We start from the raw sequence: 18,276 nt of genomic DNA, 5'->3' as shown, positions 1-18,276 counted from the left end.
CAGTTCAATACATACATATACATGCATACGTATATACATACATGTACACACACACGCGCGCACGCGCGCGTATGTGTATTGGTATATGTACCAGATGATGGGGCTACAAATTATGGAGCCAACTGTTACAGAATTTTCCCTGTCCAATTACATTAGTGCAGGGGAGGTCTGTGATTGGACAGGGAAAAGGGAGATAGAGCTAAGAGTTGCAGAGACAGAGAGGTCTCAGGAGGAGGGAGAAGGAGAATGGAGGCCAACATGGTATTATCAAAAGGTTAGAATAATTGGGTTAAAGCTTTATCATTAGCAATTGGCTCTGAAATTATTTATTGGCATCTTGTAATTTGTGATTTCATTAATACATAAATTTAATTGGTTAACTATAAGCTTAAGAGTCTTGGTTTTATCAGGTTACTGGGTATTGTGTTATCAAACCGTGAGGATGGCAGATCTATTTGGTTACTGGAGTGTGGAACCACCGGTTAAAGGGGATTATAGCAGAGAGGGAACTAGTGGCTCGTGGGACAAGTGAGGCAGATGCTTCAGGGGATAGCTCCAGAGAGTTGGCGGTGGCAGCAGGAGCACAGGAGTGTGGTCCCACCCCACGGGGAGTTGGCAGTTTCATTTTTAAATATTTCCTGAAACAGCCAACCTTGTAAAGCCAAGCCCCTAAATAGTGAACCATTTCCAGGGTGAGTTCTAGAAATGATCTGGTAAAACTATTTGAAATCACGGGGCTGGAGAGATGGCTCAGCAGATAGGAACGCTGCTTCTTTTGAAGAAGATCTGGGTTCAATCCCCAGACCCCTCATGGTGGCTCATAGTAACTGACTGTCACTCCAGTTCTAGGGGCTCTGACACCCTCTTCTGGCCTCTGCAGGCACCAGGCATGTAAGTGGCACACAGACATACATGCCAACAAAACACCTATACACACAAAATACATTAATTAATAAAAATATAACAATAATAGAAACCATTGATAACTGAAAACACTTCAGGTCCCACTCTGGAAGCACTGGGCACTTCGAAGACAGTTCTTTCTTCAGCAACTCCCTAGGGTTCAAATGCTAACTTACTTCAGAAGGAGAAAATACTGTCTAAGATAGACACAACCAAAGCCAGGGATGGTGGCTGGCCAGCCCCATGATTTCAAATAGTTTTACCAGTTTTACCTGTAACCCAGCACTTGGAGGGTAGAGGCAGGAGGATCAGGAGTTCAAGGGCAACCTTGGTTACATATTGAATTGGAGGCCAGCCAGAGTACGTGAGATCTTGTCTTTAAAACATTAGACAGAAAGAAAGCGACTCGTCAGCAAGTTCCTACCTGATTCCCTTCATGTCCCTGTAGAGCACTTTGTTCAGGACGAACGGAGCGTCATCTAGAGTGCAAGCCACGTTCCTCAAGAGAACGTGCCCTCTCTCAGGCAGGAACACGTTTTCCTCTAGGAGGGAGATGTGAGCACTGATCTTCTTATTTCCGTGAGCCTCAGCGTCCTGTGGCAAAAATACTTCTGATCATGTATTTGTCACCAGCTTCAGAAATCCCCCAGTCCCTTTGCTAGTCTACTTGGGAATCTAGTACCGATACCTTTATTGAATAAATGACATAAAGATTACCAATCGTGGGCAGTGGGGAAAGGCTGACACCACGTTGCCCTTCAAACCTGAGTTTTAGTTAGTCAGCAGAATGGCTGTCTTATATGTAGTTACATTGCTTTACTGAAAACAGACACACCCCGATCCAAGCTAAAACCTCTTAGCTCTAATCAAATTCAAAGGTTCAAAACTTAGAACCTTTGGAAGCGCCACCATGGTTGAAGGTGAGGGAGTTCAGTAAAAGGTGCTGATTTGAGAGGCTGAGGCAAGCCAGTGCCTGTGTTTTCCTCATCTTTCACCATCGAAGCATGAATGAACCAATGCTTGTAAACAAAGCTCTTGAGCATCTGTTTTAAGTTTGAAAGAGATTTCTTTATTTTTATGTTATATGTATGGGTGCTCTGTGCACATGCCTGTACCTGCTCCACGTGCACATCTGGTGCTGGCAGAGGCAAGAAAAGGACATTGGATCTCCTGGAACTGGAGTTACAGGTGATTGTGAGTCACCTTGTGGGTGCTGGGAGTCAAAACTGGATCCTCTGCAAGTGCAACAAGTGTGCTTAACAGACACAGCGTTTTTTGTAGCCTCAAGGAGTTCTTAACCATTTGGACTTGATCAGGGACATTTCAGGAAAGAGTTTCTTAGAGATTAAGACTGCTAACTTTCTTTTTAAAAATTAGCATGTAAAGATTAGATTTCTCTGTGGCATTCATCAAACATAATTTGCCCCACCCCAATAGCCTGCTTTCTGCCTTCAGGTCACATGTGACCCTTCCCCTTCCCTCTCCCAATACCTCTGGTTCTCTTCTTATGGTCTCTTATCTAGTTTCATAGTCTATTCTCATCCTTATCCCCTGTGATGGCTATTCTTGGTTGTCAACTTGACTACATCTAAAATTATTTAAAACCTATGCTGGGTACATCTGTGACAGATATTTTCCTGATTGAATTTTTTGAGGTGGGAAGACCCACCCTAAATCTGGATCTTTTGAGATGGAAAGATCTAGCTTAAATCTGGGCTGCATCTTCTGGTGGCAGTCTATATATAAAGGACATGGACAAACAAACAAAGCATTGGTCTTTGCCTGCTTGCCCTCTCACTTGTAAGTTCATTCCTTTACTGGCACTGGAGCCTACTTCTTCAGGATTCTGGTGTATACTGAAGACCAGCTGGGATAGCCAGCCTTATGGACTACTGGATTCTTGGACCTTCTGTTGGTAGACATCCATTGTTGGACATGCTGGACCACAGCCTGTGAGTTGTTCTAATAATCTTTCCTATACACAACTATTTTTTGAGACAGACTTTCTTTCTATGTAGTCTTGAATGTCCTGAAGCTCACTGTATAGAGAAGGATTGCCTCAGTCATAAAGATCCTCTTGCTTCTGCCTCCTGAATACTGGGATTAACGGTGTGTGCTATATCACTGAATGTGTGTGTGTGTGTGTGTGTGTGTGTGTATTCATCCCATACATATCATCATATATGTATATTCACCATATACATATACTATCATTTCTGTGTTGAGAGAATCTCTTAGAACCATCACTTGTCAATAAAAAAACCTATGGCCAGTGAGCTGAGGCAGGAAATAGCAGGTAGGACACTGACAGGAAGCGAGAGAGGATTCTGGGAAATAATGAGAGGCAAGTGAGATTTGGGCTGGGATGCAGAGGAAGCAGCAGGCAGGGCCTGAAGGAGAGCTAACTAACCAGTAGGTAGATGAACTCAGGATAGAATGAAGGGGAGATTTGCCCCAGACCTGGATGTAAGAAGATGAGGAGAGATCCCTAGCCATGTGGAAGACAGAATAGTTTGAGTGGGTTAGATGAGTTATGAGCTAGCAGAGAATGAGCCAAGCTTGTGGCCTAGGCATGTGTTAATAAAGAATTCATCTCAGAGCCAACATTCCAGGAGCAGAGGCTGGAAAGAGGAAAAAATGGATTTAGTCATTAGAGTTCTGTTTCTCTAGAGAACCCTGAACATTCTCCTTATTTACATACAGACATCTTTTTTTTTTAATTAGGTATTTTCCTCAATTACATTTCCAATGCTATCCAAAAAGTCCCCAATACACTCCCCCCCCAGTCCCCCACCCACCCCCACCCCTTGGCCCTGGCATACCCCTGTACTGGGGCATATAAAGTTGGCAAGTCCAATGGGCCTCTCTTTCCAGTGATGGCTGACTAGGCCATCTTTTGATACAAATGCAGCTAGAGTCAAGAGCTCTGGGGTACTGGTTAGTTCATAATAATGTTCCACCTATGGGGTTGCAGTTCCCTTTAGCTCCTTGGGTACTTTCTCTAGCTCCTCCATTGGGGGGCCCTGTGATCCATCCATTAGCTGACTGTGAGCATCCACTTCTGTGTTTGCTAGGCCCCGGCATTGTCTCACAAGAGACAGCTATATCTGGGTCCTTTCAGCAAAATCTTGCTAGTGTATGCAATGGTGTCAGCGTTTGGAAGCTGATTATGGGATGGATCCCTGGATATGGCAGTCTTTAGATGGTCCATCCTTTCTTCACAGCTCCAAACTTTATCTCTGTAACTCTTTCCATGGGTGTTTTGTTCCCAATTCCAAGAAGGGGCACAGTGTCCACACTTTGGTCTTCGTTCTTCTTGAGTTTCATGCATTTAACAAATTGTATCTTATATCTTGGGTATCCTAAGTTTTTTGGCTAATATCCACATATCAGTGAGTACATATTGTGTGAGTTCCTTTGTGAATATGTTACCTCACTCAGGATGATGCCCTCCAGATCCATCCATTTGCCTAGGAATTTCATAAATTCATTCCACATACAGACATCTTAAAAGTTAGGGTCTGCATATAAGAGAGAACGTGAGATTCTTGTCTTTCAGAGTCGGGGTCACCTCAGTATTTCTAGAGTGCTCCATTTTCGGGCAGACTTTATAATTTCATCTTTCTTTACAAGCTGAGCAGGACTCCACTGTGTTTCTGTGCCACATTTTCCTTATCCTTTTTCCAACTGAGGACCATCCAGACTGCTTCTATTTCCCTGCTGTTGTGAAAAGTGCAGCCGTGAATGCAGACGTACAAGTGAGAGTCTCTGTGGTAGGATAGGGAGGTCTTCGTTTTATGCTCAGGAGTGATATAGCTGAGCCACACGGCAGTTCTGTTTTTAGCTTTTTGAAGACCGTCCACACATTTTGACTAGGGTGAGATGAACTGTAAAACTAGTTTTAAGTTTTGCCTCCCCAGTGGCTAAGCATGTTGAAACTTTAGCTTGCTTATTTTTTTTGTTTGTTTGTTTATAGTCAAGCTCTCACTATGTAGCCTTGGCTGGCCTGAAAGTTCCCCTGAACCCCCACAAGTTGTCCTTTACACATGAACTTTACACTTTACACATATACCCCAGTACGCCCCTCAGAAATAAAAATGAAACTTAAAAAAATTAAAAATTCTTTTTTTGATGGGTAAATTGTTCCGAAAGCACCATGCACAGTAAATGAAGCATGAACTACTGCGCATCTCCTTACCGCCATTTCTCAGTATCATTCTATCATCTAGTCTTGGGTCTGACTCTCAGAAGAGATGAAAGTCCAGGGCATCATTTCCATGCCTTTCTATCTTTCTGCAGCCATCCCAGCTTTATCCCACGTAGCTTGCTTTATTTTTACATACTTATTTAAAGACAGAGCTTTACATAGCCAACCCACCCAGCTTGGCCTCAAATTCAGTATATAGCCAAGGATGAGTTTAAAACTCTGATCCTCTTGGCTCTGCCTTCTGAGATTGCAGTAAGTGCTACTCACAGCTGAGGGAGTGAGCTGGGACTGAACCCAGAGCTTCATAGTTGCTAGGCTTCCTATCAGTCGGACTACATCCCTAGGTTTGAGTTGCTTATAACATCTTATAATAAATAATAAATAAATCATCTATAGCATCACTCAGTGATTTTTCTTTTGTAGCATCCAACAATTTTTTCAAACAAATCTTATGTGTTCCTCCTGAACATGTGTGCAGTCACTGAACATCACGTACCGCTTTCTCTTACGTTACTTTAGGGAGCATACCTGGGTGAGGGCCCTGAAGGTCTCAGTGTACACCGGCTCCAGGGACACTCCACTTGTCTCTGCAGCATACTGAATCTGATGGAGCCATTTCCGCCTTGCACAGTTCCTTAGACCCTCAACGTGGCTCCTTTCTAAAGAACCCATCAGGAATTCCACAACACTTTCCAGAACTTCGTCTTCATTGCCCCTGAGTTCAGATACGACCAGTTCTATGTACCTCTGAAATTGCTTTGAAGACAGTTTAACTTCGTGACCGGGACTTGGCTTTGGAAAATTTATGTGCAGTTTAGCTAAAAGACATAAGTGAGAAGCAAAGAACAGGCTGAAGGTTCACTAATCTGTGGGCAGTGTTTCCATTTTCCTCTTACAGCAAGTTAAAGCCTTTAACCTGTGCGCTCTGTGCAGAACCAAGCATAGTAAAGGTTTTTCTGAGCACGGTGACTGACTTCCATGCCAGCTATGGTTTTGTTTGAATTCTACTGCTCAGCCAGGTGAGATCCCAGGGCCTACAGTGACTCCCCCATTTGTCTTCCATGTCCTATTCTCTTCTCTTTGGCACTGTCTCTTGTGGCCACTTATTTCCACTCCTACCCCAGACAGATGTTATAACCCCAGACAGATGTTATCACTTTACAATGAACTTACCAGTAGTCAATTTTCATGTTTGTAAGACTAAAACACAATTTGCAATGCTGGGAATATGGTTCAGTGGCAGTGCACTTGCTTAGCATTCAACACACACACACACACACACACACACACACACACACACACACACACACACACAGCTTATACTCATGCCTATAATTGATCATGAGTTTTTGGAAGCAGCCTGAGCCACTGGGGCAATCTCTCAAAAGGCCAAACCAAAGTAACTGCACGGTTTGCATTATGAGATTCCCTGGTTCAAGTCCCTGTTTGAATCTAGCCTAGTCTCAAAGCACAGTTGCCCTTGGTACCACTGAAGAATGGCTTGTTCCTGTATTCTCATGCACTCATCGTCTCTGACCATCACTCGCACACATCTGCACCTACATCTCTCCAGTGTTCAGCATTAAAGTCAGGGTCTCACATGTGCTCAAGAAGCACTCCACCACTGAAGTAGGCCTCGGATCTTCTTTTTTCTTCTCCTTTTTAGACATTTATTTATTTTTATCATTTTATGTATATGGGTGTTTGCCTGCATGAATGTCTCTGTATCACATTTATGCTTGGTGCCCTTGAAGGCCTGATGAGGGCAGCAGATCCCACAGAACTGGAGTTACAGATGGTTGTGAGCCACCACCATGTGGGTACTGGAAACTGAACCCCGGTCTTTGGGAAGAGCAGCCAGGGCTCTAAATCTCTGACCCATCTCTCCAGGCCTCTTTTAATTTTCTTTTGTACAATGATGAATCTACTATCAAACTTGAACAGTATCAGCAACTTAACGTCTGTATCCTCTTCTGCTCTGTTCTATTCCCCATTTCCTTACATCTCTTACCTGAAATTTGTTATGTAATAGCAACTGTGTTGCATATGAATGTTGCATAGTTTAGTTTTACCTGTTTGTAAACATTAAATAAAGACTATTGGGCTGGAGAGATGGCGCAGCAGTTAAGGGCACTGACTGCTCTTCCAGAGGTCCTGAGTTCAAGTCTCAGCAACCACATGGTGGCTCACAACTATCTGTAATGGGATTCGATGATCTCTTCTGGTGTGTCTGAAGACAGCAACAGTGTACTCATATATAAAAAAATGAATAAATAATTCTTAAAAAAAAAGAAAGAAAAAAAGACTATCAAGCCATATGTAATTTTCTTGGACTTGCTTTTAATTTTTAATGTTTTAAATTTTCTTTTCTTTTATCCTAAAATGTAACTTAATCCTTATTCTTTATGTCTATGGGTGTTTTGCCTGTATATATGTCTGTATACCATATGTATGCCTGGTGCCCTTGGAGGCCAGGAAAGAGTGTCAGATCCCCTGAAACTGGAATTACAAATGGTTGTGAGCTGGCAGGTGTGTGCTGGGAAACAAACCTGGGTCCTCTGGAAGTGTAGTCAGTGCTCTTAACTTCTGAGTTATCTCTCCAGCCTCATGCTTAAAAGAAAATTATAGGCAGTTGTAAGTCACCTGAAGTAGAAGCTGAGAACTTGGGTTCTCAAGGTCTCTGAGCCATCTCCTCATCCCTAGAACTTGCTTTGTCACTCAGCGTTACACTGCCGTGTTCATCAGGGTGTCTCAGTGGCTTTGACTCATTCACCTAAGCCGCTGCATTTTTATGATAACATCACTGATTATTTGTTCTCCTGGCAGTGTGCGTTTCGGGTATCTTTCATATTTTACTCCTATGGCATTGTAGGGCATCAATGGGAGGAGAGACCCTTGGTCCTGTGAAGGCTTGAGGCCCCAGCATAGGGGAATGCCAGGCAGGGAGGCAGGAGTGGTGGGTGGGGGAATACCCTCATAGAACCAAGGGGAGGGAGGATGGGATAAGTGGATTTGGGGGGTGGGGAGCAGGGAAAGGGGATAATATTTGAAATGTAAATAAAGGAAATATCTAATAAAAAGTATTTCACTCCTAGGAACTGCACTACAAGCCTTTTGGCACATGTCTCCTGGTACATGTAAAAAGTGTTTCAACATTTATTATAGATTAACAAGTCATAGGGTAGTGGGACAGTCATGGCGCACGCCTTTAACCTTAGCACTTGGAGGCAGAGGGAGGCAGATTTCTGAGTTTAAGGCCAGCCTGGTCTACAGAGTGAGTTCCAGGACAGCCAGGGCTACACAGAGAAACCCTGTCCCGGGAAAAACAACAAACAAACAAACAAAAAACAAGTCATAGAGTGTGACGGTTTATAATGATTGCCAACCTGACAGGATCAATCCTTACTTTGGTAGCAAGTCTCTGGGCAGATCTATTGGGGATTTTTTAGATTGGGTTAACTGAGATGGCATGATGCACCCTGAATGTGGGTGGCATCATTCCGTGGGCGAGATTCCTTAAACTAAATAGAGAGAGAGACAGGGAGCTGAGTGTCAGCACTCTCCCTGTCTGCATCCTGTCCCAACTGTGGCTGCAGTGCAGGAGGTGGGCAGCTGCCTCCCCCCCCTCCCCCCAGCACCAGGCTTTCCTCACCAAGATGAGCTGTGCTTCTCCTTCCCTAAGCTGCCCTGACCAGGTACTTTTGTCACAGCTGAGAGAGGTAACTAACAGATAGGGCCTGGTCCTTTCCTTGTAAAGTGGGTTCAAGCTCTCCTGTCAAATGTCTTCCACTGTAGCTTTTCCTTCCCTTTAGTGACAAGAGCACCCATTCAAAGCCACCTATTTCACAATTAACGGCCACGACCTGAAACTTGTAGCCATCTTATCATGTGCAAACTCTTATTCCTGTAGTTAAACATTCATTGTGTTTAGCTCCATGGACTTCCCTCCTACAGTTTGTAGTTATGATTTTGCCTTGGGGAAAACCACTACTCTCATTGCAGAAATGAGTTTGAGTGGGAGCCATTGTAGTTTTAGAGGTAGTACATGTACTTCAGGGTCACTCCAGACCCAGGCACAGGACATTCTGTGCCTCTAATCAGAGCGGCTGGTTTAGTATAGTATAATGCCAGGCCTTTTCTCTTTTCCTCCTCCTCTTCCTCCTCCTCTTCCTCCTCCTCTTTTCTCTTAAGACAGAATCTTACTATTGAGCACTGGCTGGCCTGGAACTTGCTATGTAAGCCAGGCTGGACTTGAACTCACAGAGATCCACCTGTCTCTGCTTCCTGAGTGCCAGGTTTGAAGGTATTTACCACCATGCCTGAATGCCAGACTTTTTGCTCCAGTGATTAGGTGGAGGATAGTTTGTTTTATTCCTCTTGATTTGAATGGCCCTGAGATATTATGAGTTTGAATCTGTTTACCACAAGGGAGAGGGTTGTATGGCAATTCAGTCAAAACAGAGCAGAGAAAGAGGCACCCACTAATTTCATATTTGAACCCCCCAAACCCTAGTGCTCTTAACCAGCCTGGATGTTCTGTGAGTGAATAGGCCCCTTTCTTTTCTAACTGTTTTGGATTGTGTCTTCTATTATTTGAACCAAAAGCATCCTAAGTGTTTCACTCTCTAAACAGATTAAGAGTGCTTCTGTGAGTTCAAGGCCAGCCTGGTCTACATAGTCAGTTTCAGGACAGCCAGGGATATACAGTGAGACCTTGTCTCAAAAAACCAAACCAAAACAAAAAGGTGCTTCATAGGTTCTTCTTCTTGTTCTTTGTCTGCTCCTGGTTCCTGTCTTTCCATGAGCAGTGTTGTCCTAAAGCCATGATCTTGGGCAGAACAAGGAGAGTATCTACTTTTGGTTGGAGCTCACTGCTGAGAAGGGAGTCCTTTGGGTATAGTGTGCATGGGTTATTGGAGTCCAAGCTCCATGCATAGGCTAGGTTCAGGTGTCAAAGCCCTATTTAGATTCCAAGTACTGAATGGAGTGAAAAGGTATCCAAATGGAGGGACATTCTGGTCTGAGGATTCACAACCTATACAAGACAAAAAGATTATTTATAGCAAAGAGAAGCCCAATATGAGAAATCTGTCTTAGTAAGACTTTGTATAGCAGTCAGCTGAGTCTAGGCAGCTGGAGCCTGAATGGGCTGAGGAGGGCATCTATGGGATTGAAGAGCCTTGGCATACATGGAGCATTAGAGCAGAAGAAATAAGCTAAGTACATCCATCTGTGGAGTTGATGTGGTGAGGGAAAGGATCTGTAAGGCTGGGAGAAAATAAAAATGGGTTCTGTTGGGCTCATAGGAGCTCATGGAGACTGAAAGCATGTATGGGATGGACCTAGGCCCTCTGCACATGTGTAATAGTTGTGTAGCTGGGTCTTCCTGTGGGCCTCCTAATGCTGGAGTAGGGGCCATCTCTGACCACAGTGCCTGCCTTTGGATCCCTTTCCCCTAGCTGGGTTGCCTTGTCTAGCCTCAATAGAAGATGTGTCTAGTCCCACTGCCAAGCCTGGTTGAAATCTATGGGAAGCCTCCCTATTCTGAGGAAGAGAGGAGGGGTGGACAGAGAGAGAGGAAGTGAGAGGGAGGGACTGGGAGGAGAGGAGGGAGAGAAAGCTGCAATTGAGATGTAAAGTAAATAAATAATTAAAAAGAAGAACTGGAGAACAATTCTGTTGTTTTGAGTTGGACCTGGAGGCTTTGGTGTATATAAAGATATACAGAGGTGTGGCCTCCCTTCCCCCAGCCTGGAACTTGCTTGCTCAAAGGTGGAGCTACGTGCTCATTCGTCCTGCCACGCCCACTGCTGGAACCTGCCTTTGCTGCCTGGAGGCACACACGTGTTCGTCCTGCTACTGGACCCTGAGTTACTTGGCGGGAAGTTGGGTTCCCTCCCCCTTCCTTTATAACTGGGTGTCTGAAAATAGTAAAATTGAGCCTTGATCAGAACTTGTTGTCTTGGCTCCATTGTTTCTTCCGCCCCGTCTAGATTCCTCTCTTTTCAGCCTGAACTGCCATTCTCAGTTGAACCGTTCGTGTTGTGGACTGCGGGCAGGCCGCAACACAGAGGTGTAAGTGTTTTATATTCACATAACAATGCCTGTGAATATGCAAATTCACATAAATCTTTGTCTCCAGAGAAAGAGAGCAGAGCCTTGGGAGAAACCAGCACAGGTATAACTCAAATCTTGGCTCCTAAATACGCCTTTCAGTAAAAGATAGCAGGGTTCCCTGGGAAGTTGATTACTGCAGGATGGAAAGGGGTGAAGTGCAAGGTTGAAACCAGGAGATCTCATATTAGGAAGCAAAGGAGAGCTCAAAGAACAATGGAGTCGTTAAAATGGCAGAGAAGACTGTCTGAGGTTTTTTTTTTTTTTTAAACCGAAAATACTCATCTGCCTGGTGGCTCAGAAATCCAAAGAGTAGGGCCGGGCGTGGTGGTGCACACCTTTAGTCCCAGCACTTGGGAGGCAGAGGCAGGCGGATTTCTGAGTTCGAGGATAGCCTGGTCTACAGAGTGAGTTCCAGGACAGCGAGGGCTACACAGAGAAACCCTGTCTCGAAAAACCAAAAAAAAAAAAAAAAAAAAGAAAAAAGAAAAAAAAAATCAAAAAAAAAAAAAAAAGAAAAAAAAGAAAAAAAAGAAATCTACAGCGTTTCAGAATCTCAGGAAACATTATGTCGAGTGAAGGAAGCCTTTCCGTAAGGAGCATACATTGTGGGATTCTATTTTTGTGAGGTCTAGAGGAAAGAGATGATGGTGGAAAAAACCCTCTGTGGTTGCCTTGGGAATTGTGCTGTGGGGACTGCACAGGAAAAGGACACAAGGAGCTTTTTGTTCTATTTCTCCCAAGAAGCATGGGCTACACTGCTCGCGGGTTCATCACAACTCGGCAAATTTACCTTTAAAATCTGCACACCTAATTTTGCACCAAAGAGGGAAAAAAAAGCCCAAAAAACAAAACCAAAACAAAAAAACACAGTTAACTAAAGAATCACCTCAATTTAATGATATTTAGGAATACGTTTTGCTTTAAGATGTGTCAAAAATAACAGAAGAAGGTAGATGTCGGAAGCCATTTTCCCTGCGTCTGTGAAAGCCTGCCTGTCAGGCAGTCAAGTCAGGCCAGGGTGTACTGGCAGGTTTCCTGGCCTGCTGAATGATACACATGGGATGATAAGAGGGGATGCACTTGAAGTTCAAGGCAAGGGACTGAATGCTCTGTTAACCTTGGAGGAACAGGGAGGAACACGGAGGCCTCCGGATGGGTACAGATACTGAATGTACGTCAGCCATCATTTCTGCTGGCTTGTGCTGTGTTTCCCATGATGCTGTAAACGTATATAAAGCGTAAAAGAATTAAACTCGAGGCTGTCGCAGTACTGACTGGAGAGCCCTCCTGATTTCTAACCCAAAATCTGGATGTCTCTGAGTCTTCTTTTCTATAATCATCACCTCTCCCCCTCCCCCTCCCACCGCTAGAGGACTGCTCAGCTTTGTACCGACTGAGCCGTAGAGGTAGAAGGATAAGGGGTGGCTAGAGCAGTAACAAGAAGCCATGGCAGTGTCGCAGGCAGAGCAGAGGCTGTGGGTGGGTAGCCAGAGACACTCTCAGAGTGGCTGTATGTCTGAAACATTTTCAGAATACAATGCTGAGGGTAAGGAAAATGTGAGGCCACAGGAGCCAGGCAGAAAGGACTAAATCTGGGGCAATGTGGGCATTAAAACAAATCGTGAAAATATCAGGTCACAACCCAATGACTCAAACAAGAAACGGTTATATGCTTATACATGAAAAGTTTGGCAAAAGAGAAAAGCCTTCCTAAGTTTCCAGTACACCCACACAATACTATTCACAAAAAAAGTAACTTTAAAGTAGAAAGGCTGACAGGTTTTATTTATTTATTTATTTATTTATTTATTTATTTATTTATTTATTTATTGAGAGAGAGAAGGTCTCATGTATTCCAGACTAGCCTTGAACTTGCTGGTTCTACAGATGTGTACTGTAACACCTGGTTTATGAAGTGCTGGGAACCAAACTCAAGGCTTCGGGCCTGTGATTCAAGGACACTACCTACTGGACTCTATGCCTAGCCCAGCAGGTATCTTTTTAGTCAACTTATCAATGTTATTATCAGAGGATTTTGAATAGAATTCATTATGAATTATTGATTATGTATTCTGATCCTGTCAAAGGATGAATAATCTGGATTTAATCACAAATCTGTGTCAAGATTATGCTACAAACAGCCAGCTTTCAGTCTTCAAATGTGTCAAGGGCATGGTAATCGGGAAGAGACTGAAGGGTTTCTTAGTCCTTCCAAATGTCCCTGTTCTCTGGCCAAAAAAGGAGAAAAGTTTTATGTCAGCTAGGGGAGGTAAAAATATAAGGAAAAAAAAAGAAGAAAAAAAACATCACTAAAGAGAATAAAAACTGGGGCTGGACATAGGCTCAGCAGTTAAGAGCACGCTCTTCCAGAAGACCTAAGTTCAGTTCCCAGCACCCACATGGAGGCTCACAACCGTCTGTAACTCCAGTTGCAGAGGATCTGATGCCCTCATACAGACATACATGCAGACAAAACACCAGTGCCCAGAAAATAAATAAATAAATGATTAAAAATAAAAATAAAAAATGTTTAAAAGAAAGAGAATGGAAACTTAGTGGACTGCAGAGGAATTTTAGACTCAGCCAGACTTGAAAGCTTAGATCTTACAAAGGCAGAGAGAAACTAAGAGTTCAGGCTGCATGGTTTGGGTTCGAACCCCAGAAGTGCTGGTGATCAGTTCACAGAAAGCCTCAGCCTGGGCTCCAGGGCTACTGAAAACACTGTCAGGCCTCCGTTCTCCATGAAGAGGAACACGGGCTCCTGGTCTCCTGCACGCTCCCCAGCTCTCGCTTTTTCCCATCTAACAACTCTAACTCCAGCCCCGAAGGCCTAATGAAACTGTTTAAAAAATAAATAGAATTTAAAAAGTATAATAAAAGGAGGGATAGGGAGATACAGCTCAGAGTGCTTGACCATCATACACAAGGCTGTAAATTTAGTCCCAGGACTGAAAGAAGAAGAAAAAAATTAAATATACGAGCAGTCTTGGAAAGGTGTCTGATACATTTAGAATACCTAGTCTCTCTCTCTCTCTCTCGCTCTCTCTCGTTCTCTCTCTCTCTCTCTCTCTTTGTGTGTGTGTGTTATTCCTGAGTGCATGCACTTGTATTGTTTCTCACTTATTCCCAATCTTCCTTTTGAGACAGGGTCCCTCTCGAATCTGGAGCTCACTGGCTGACCAATATGCCCCAGGGATTCGCCGTGTCTCTGCTTCCTCAGGGCTGAGGTGCCTGACCCACCCCAGTGCCTGACTTTTATCCAGGAGCTGGAGATTCAAATTCAGAGCCTATGCTTACATATCGAGAGCTTGACCAACTGAGTCATCCCCCAGCCTCTACTGCTTGTTTTAGACTGTGTATGTGGCATAGTGTTGAGAAACTGAAAGCCAGGTTGCTGCCACATCTTAAACAGGAACGCGCTAGTCGCTTACCTTTCTTCATAGATTCTCTTTCCATTCCCTCCTTATATGTATACAGGAGATCATCAACTTCATTCAGATTCAGAAAGCCTGAGCCATCATTGTCCCACTTCTCAAAGATGGCTTGGAGGAGAATTCTCCGTCGAATGCGGGAGGAATTTTGTCTGGCCTAGGATACAGATAGGATAAAAAGCATTTAGTCTTCCTTGTGCTAGCTGGCATTTTGCATTTAAAAAAACTGTAGCATTTTTTCTTTCTTTCTCCCCCCCCCCCCCAAACCATTTTGCTTTCTTTTTCTTTTCTTCTTCTTTTTAAAAAATAATTATGTATTTATTTTATGTTTGTGAGTACACTGTTGCTATCTTCAGACACACTAGAAGAAGGCATCAGATCCCATTATAGATGGTTGTGAGCCACCAGGTGGTTGTTGGGAATTGAACTCAGGACCTCTGGAAGAGCAGTCAGTGCTCTTAACTGCCAAGCCATCTCTCCAGTCCAATTTTTTTTCTTTTTCTTTTTTTTTTTCTTTTTGAGACAGGGTTTCTCTGGATAATCCTGGCTGTCCTGGAACTCACTATGTAGACCAGGCTGGCCTCGAACTCAGAAATCCGCCTGCCTCTGCCTCCCGAGTGCTGGGATTAAAGGCGTGCGCCACCACGCCCGGCTCCAATTTTTTTTTTTTTTTTCTTATAGAAACAGCTTTGCTTTGGGATAAGGACAATAGAGGGAACCACAGAGACAGATTTGAACTCCCTAACTTGCCACTTCTATTTTACTTCTCAACCAACAACAATGAGGGATTCTCTGTGCAAAGCCAAAACACTCCATATGAGAAAGGGTAAAATGGTCCTTAAAGATGTTTGACTGTTTCTTCCCACTCCCTTCTTGATTATTCCAAACTAGGATACACACATGGGCAACTCTATCTGGCTTTATAAGGAAATATATCTTATAATAAAAAGGAACAAGTAGATGACAGTGTTCAAATAATAACAATTGCACTACACTAGGAAAAAAAAGATATATGTGAGGCCGAGAGACAGCTCATCACTTACAAGGACATCTGACTATTCTTCCAGAAGATCCAGGTTAGATTCTCACATCTGCTAGCTCACAACTGTCTATAAATCTAGCTCCAGGGGACCCACAGCCTCGGGCCTCCACAGGTACCTACATTCATGTGCACATACATAGGTTCACACACACATGTACATATAAGTTAAAATAAAATCTTTTTTAAAAGAAAAAGAAAAAATGCTTATATTTAACATTTATTTAACCTAACATTGATTTTTCACAGTTTTTAAAGAATTGTCACTAAATAATTTTATTAATTAGATAATGGACAATTACTGAACTACTACATAGCTTGATTTAATTATAAAAATAATGACTATGCCACCCATGGTGGCACCTATCTATAGTCCCAGCACCCAGGAGGCTTAAGCAGAAGGGTTATGAATTCAAGGGTAGCCTGGCAACATAGCAAGACTCAGTGTCAAAAAGCCAAGAGCTAGAGGGATAGCTCAGTGGTCCAGCACTTGCCTAGAGCAGGCACAAACCTTAGGCTTGGTCCTCAGCACCACACACACACACACTCACACGTACATGCACACATATGCACATACAGAAGTAAATAAGAACTTTTCGATAAGGGAAGGCGAGTGCATTTGAGAAGGCCTAAGGGATATCAAGCCTGGACTTTGGCTGAGAAGACTCAGAAGGACAGTGAGATGACTTGAATAAACATGGTGAAACTAATTCCTACACTTCCCATGAGACAGAGTAAGTTGCTCATATAAGGCGGTATGTGTACACTAACTTATCACTCGAGAAAGCAGTAGGTGCTTAGGGGAAATGTGCCACCGGGGGCAAGTGCACATGCTCTCACAGGCCAGACAGTGCACATGCGTGCCTTCACACCTCCACACCTTCACATCTGCACATGTCTGCACCCCGGGGCTTCAAAGGACAGAAATGAAGCTGTACTGTGGGCCATCTCTTGCCAAAAGCAATCGTGTCATTCTTAGGAAAATGAGTTCTCTGGAGTTCTGGTCTTACCAGTCAACGTTTTATTTAATGGCTATGGCTGGGTTGCTTTTGTTCGTTTTGGGGACAGGGTTTCTCTGCATAGCCCTGGCTGTCCTGGAACTCCCTGTGTAGATCAGACTGCCCTCGAACTCACAGATCTGCCTGCCTCTGCCTCCCGAGTGCTAGGATGAAAGGCATGTGGCACCACGTCTCGGCATACTAGGAGGAAGAACCAAGGTTGGGGATTTACAGATAATAGTGACCTTACTTGTTACATTGGTAAAAGTTACCGACCTGTTCTAAGGCTTTAATTTTCTCTTGCTTTGTTTCAGAATAGTTCTTCTGAAAAAAGGAGGCGAGGTCCTTGCTGAGACTGAAGGAGGTGTCTTCACCAACAAATGTCTCCAGGAGCTGTACAAATTGCAGCAAGTCGAGGGAGACTCCATTGAAGGCACTCCTCCCTTTGATCCCCTTGTAAGACTGAAAATTCCTAATAGTCGCATGTAGGTCTGGAAGCAGGAAGATATACCAGGCAGTAAAGTAATTGCTTTTCTCAGATCTTAGGGAAAACCTAGGTACCTGTTATGACAGATGCCTCCCATCACATTGTTTGGGAGATTGAATACAAGGTTTTGCATATTCTAACCAAGGCCACTACCACGGAGCTAAAACCTGGTGCCAACATCCACTGGTTTTGCCTCTCGGGAATCCATGTTCTCTCTATGATGACAGCAACTGTAGTTGTCCCTGGGGGGAACAATTCTCTTCCACTGTCAGTTTAGAAGCAGAGCAAGATGGCACGAAGCCTTCCCACCCTTGCTGCTTGGATGGATGATGAAAGGGTTGCCCAAGAATTCATATATAACAGCAATACAACCTACTCTAGGCCAATGAGTTAGCCTCAGCACTATTTTGAGAGCCACCAGGGTGGTTTTGGTTTGTATTTTGATTGCTGAGTTGGTAGCATGTAACACATAGACGGAAGCTCTTATGGTTGTTTTTTTGAGACAACGTGAAGAAAACTGCCTAAAAGCAAAAGTGGTGCAGAGGATATGGCTGAGAGAGAGCCCTCTGTTGGAGCTGGTGTGCATAAAGCAGCTACCTCCAGGCTAACCAGTTAAAAGGCTTGAGTAAATGCTACATACCAACTCCTACCCCTAAGATTGTTGGCCACTATGTTTGTCCTGAAGCTCAATGTGACAACATTGTATTTCATAGCATTGTTATCCTACTGACTCGTGTTACACTCATTCATAGATCCAATCACTGTGTCCCTGTGCCTCCTGTGAGGGATCTGATTAACTCGGAAACAATCACGTCTCATGGGATTCTAAAAATGTTGTCAATAAAAACTGACCCAGATGGAGACCACGATCTTACCAGCCATAGAACTTGACAAATGTTATCCATGTTCATGAAAATATTTTTGAGGACAGAAAGCGTTATTGGGTTTTGGAAGATGACTCAGTGGGTAAAGTGCTTGCTGAGCAACCTCGAGGAGCTGGGTTTAGAGTCCTAGCAGCCATCTAGAAGCTGGGTACAGTACTTAAACCCTAGTGCTGTGGGGGGCAGACAGGCAGCTCCTGGGGTGATGCTGAG

The 18,276-nt window shown here is 43.8% G+C and overlaps 1 protein-coding gene across 1 annotated transcript in view; it reads right to left on the bottom strand.

Moving 5' to 3' along the window:
• Positions 1-18,276, bottom strand: part of Efcab5 (EF-hand calcium binding domain 5) — a 111,367-nt gene that overhangs the window by 26,623 nt on the left and 66,468 nt on the right. Inside the window, exons 13-16 of the mRNA XM_021178008.2 lie at positions 16,972-17,186; positions 14,659-14,815; positions 5,639-5,928; positions 1,328-1,497 (exon numbers count right to left, since the gene is read on the bottom strand). Coding sequence (XP_021033667.2) covers positions 1,328-1,497; positions 5,639-5,928; positions 14,659-14,815; positions 16,972-17,186 — 832 coding nt within the window. The remainder of the gene's footprint in view (positions 1-1,327; positions 1,498-5,638; positions 5,929-14,658; positions 14,816-16,971; positions 17,187-18,276) is intronic.

Source organism: Mus caroli, unplaced genomic scaffold (assembly GCF_978045245.1).
Source record: "Mus caroli unplaced genomic scaffold, Mus_caroli_1 scaffold_13, whole genome shotgun sequence".
Classification (NCBI taxonomy): Eukaryota; Metazoa; Chordata; class Mammalia; order Rodentia; family Muridae; genus Mus; species Mus caroli.
The sequence above is the reverse complement of the archived record's forward strand: the minus strand, read 5'-3'. Positions and strand labels throughout refer to the sequence as shown.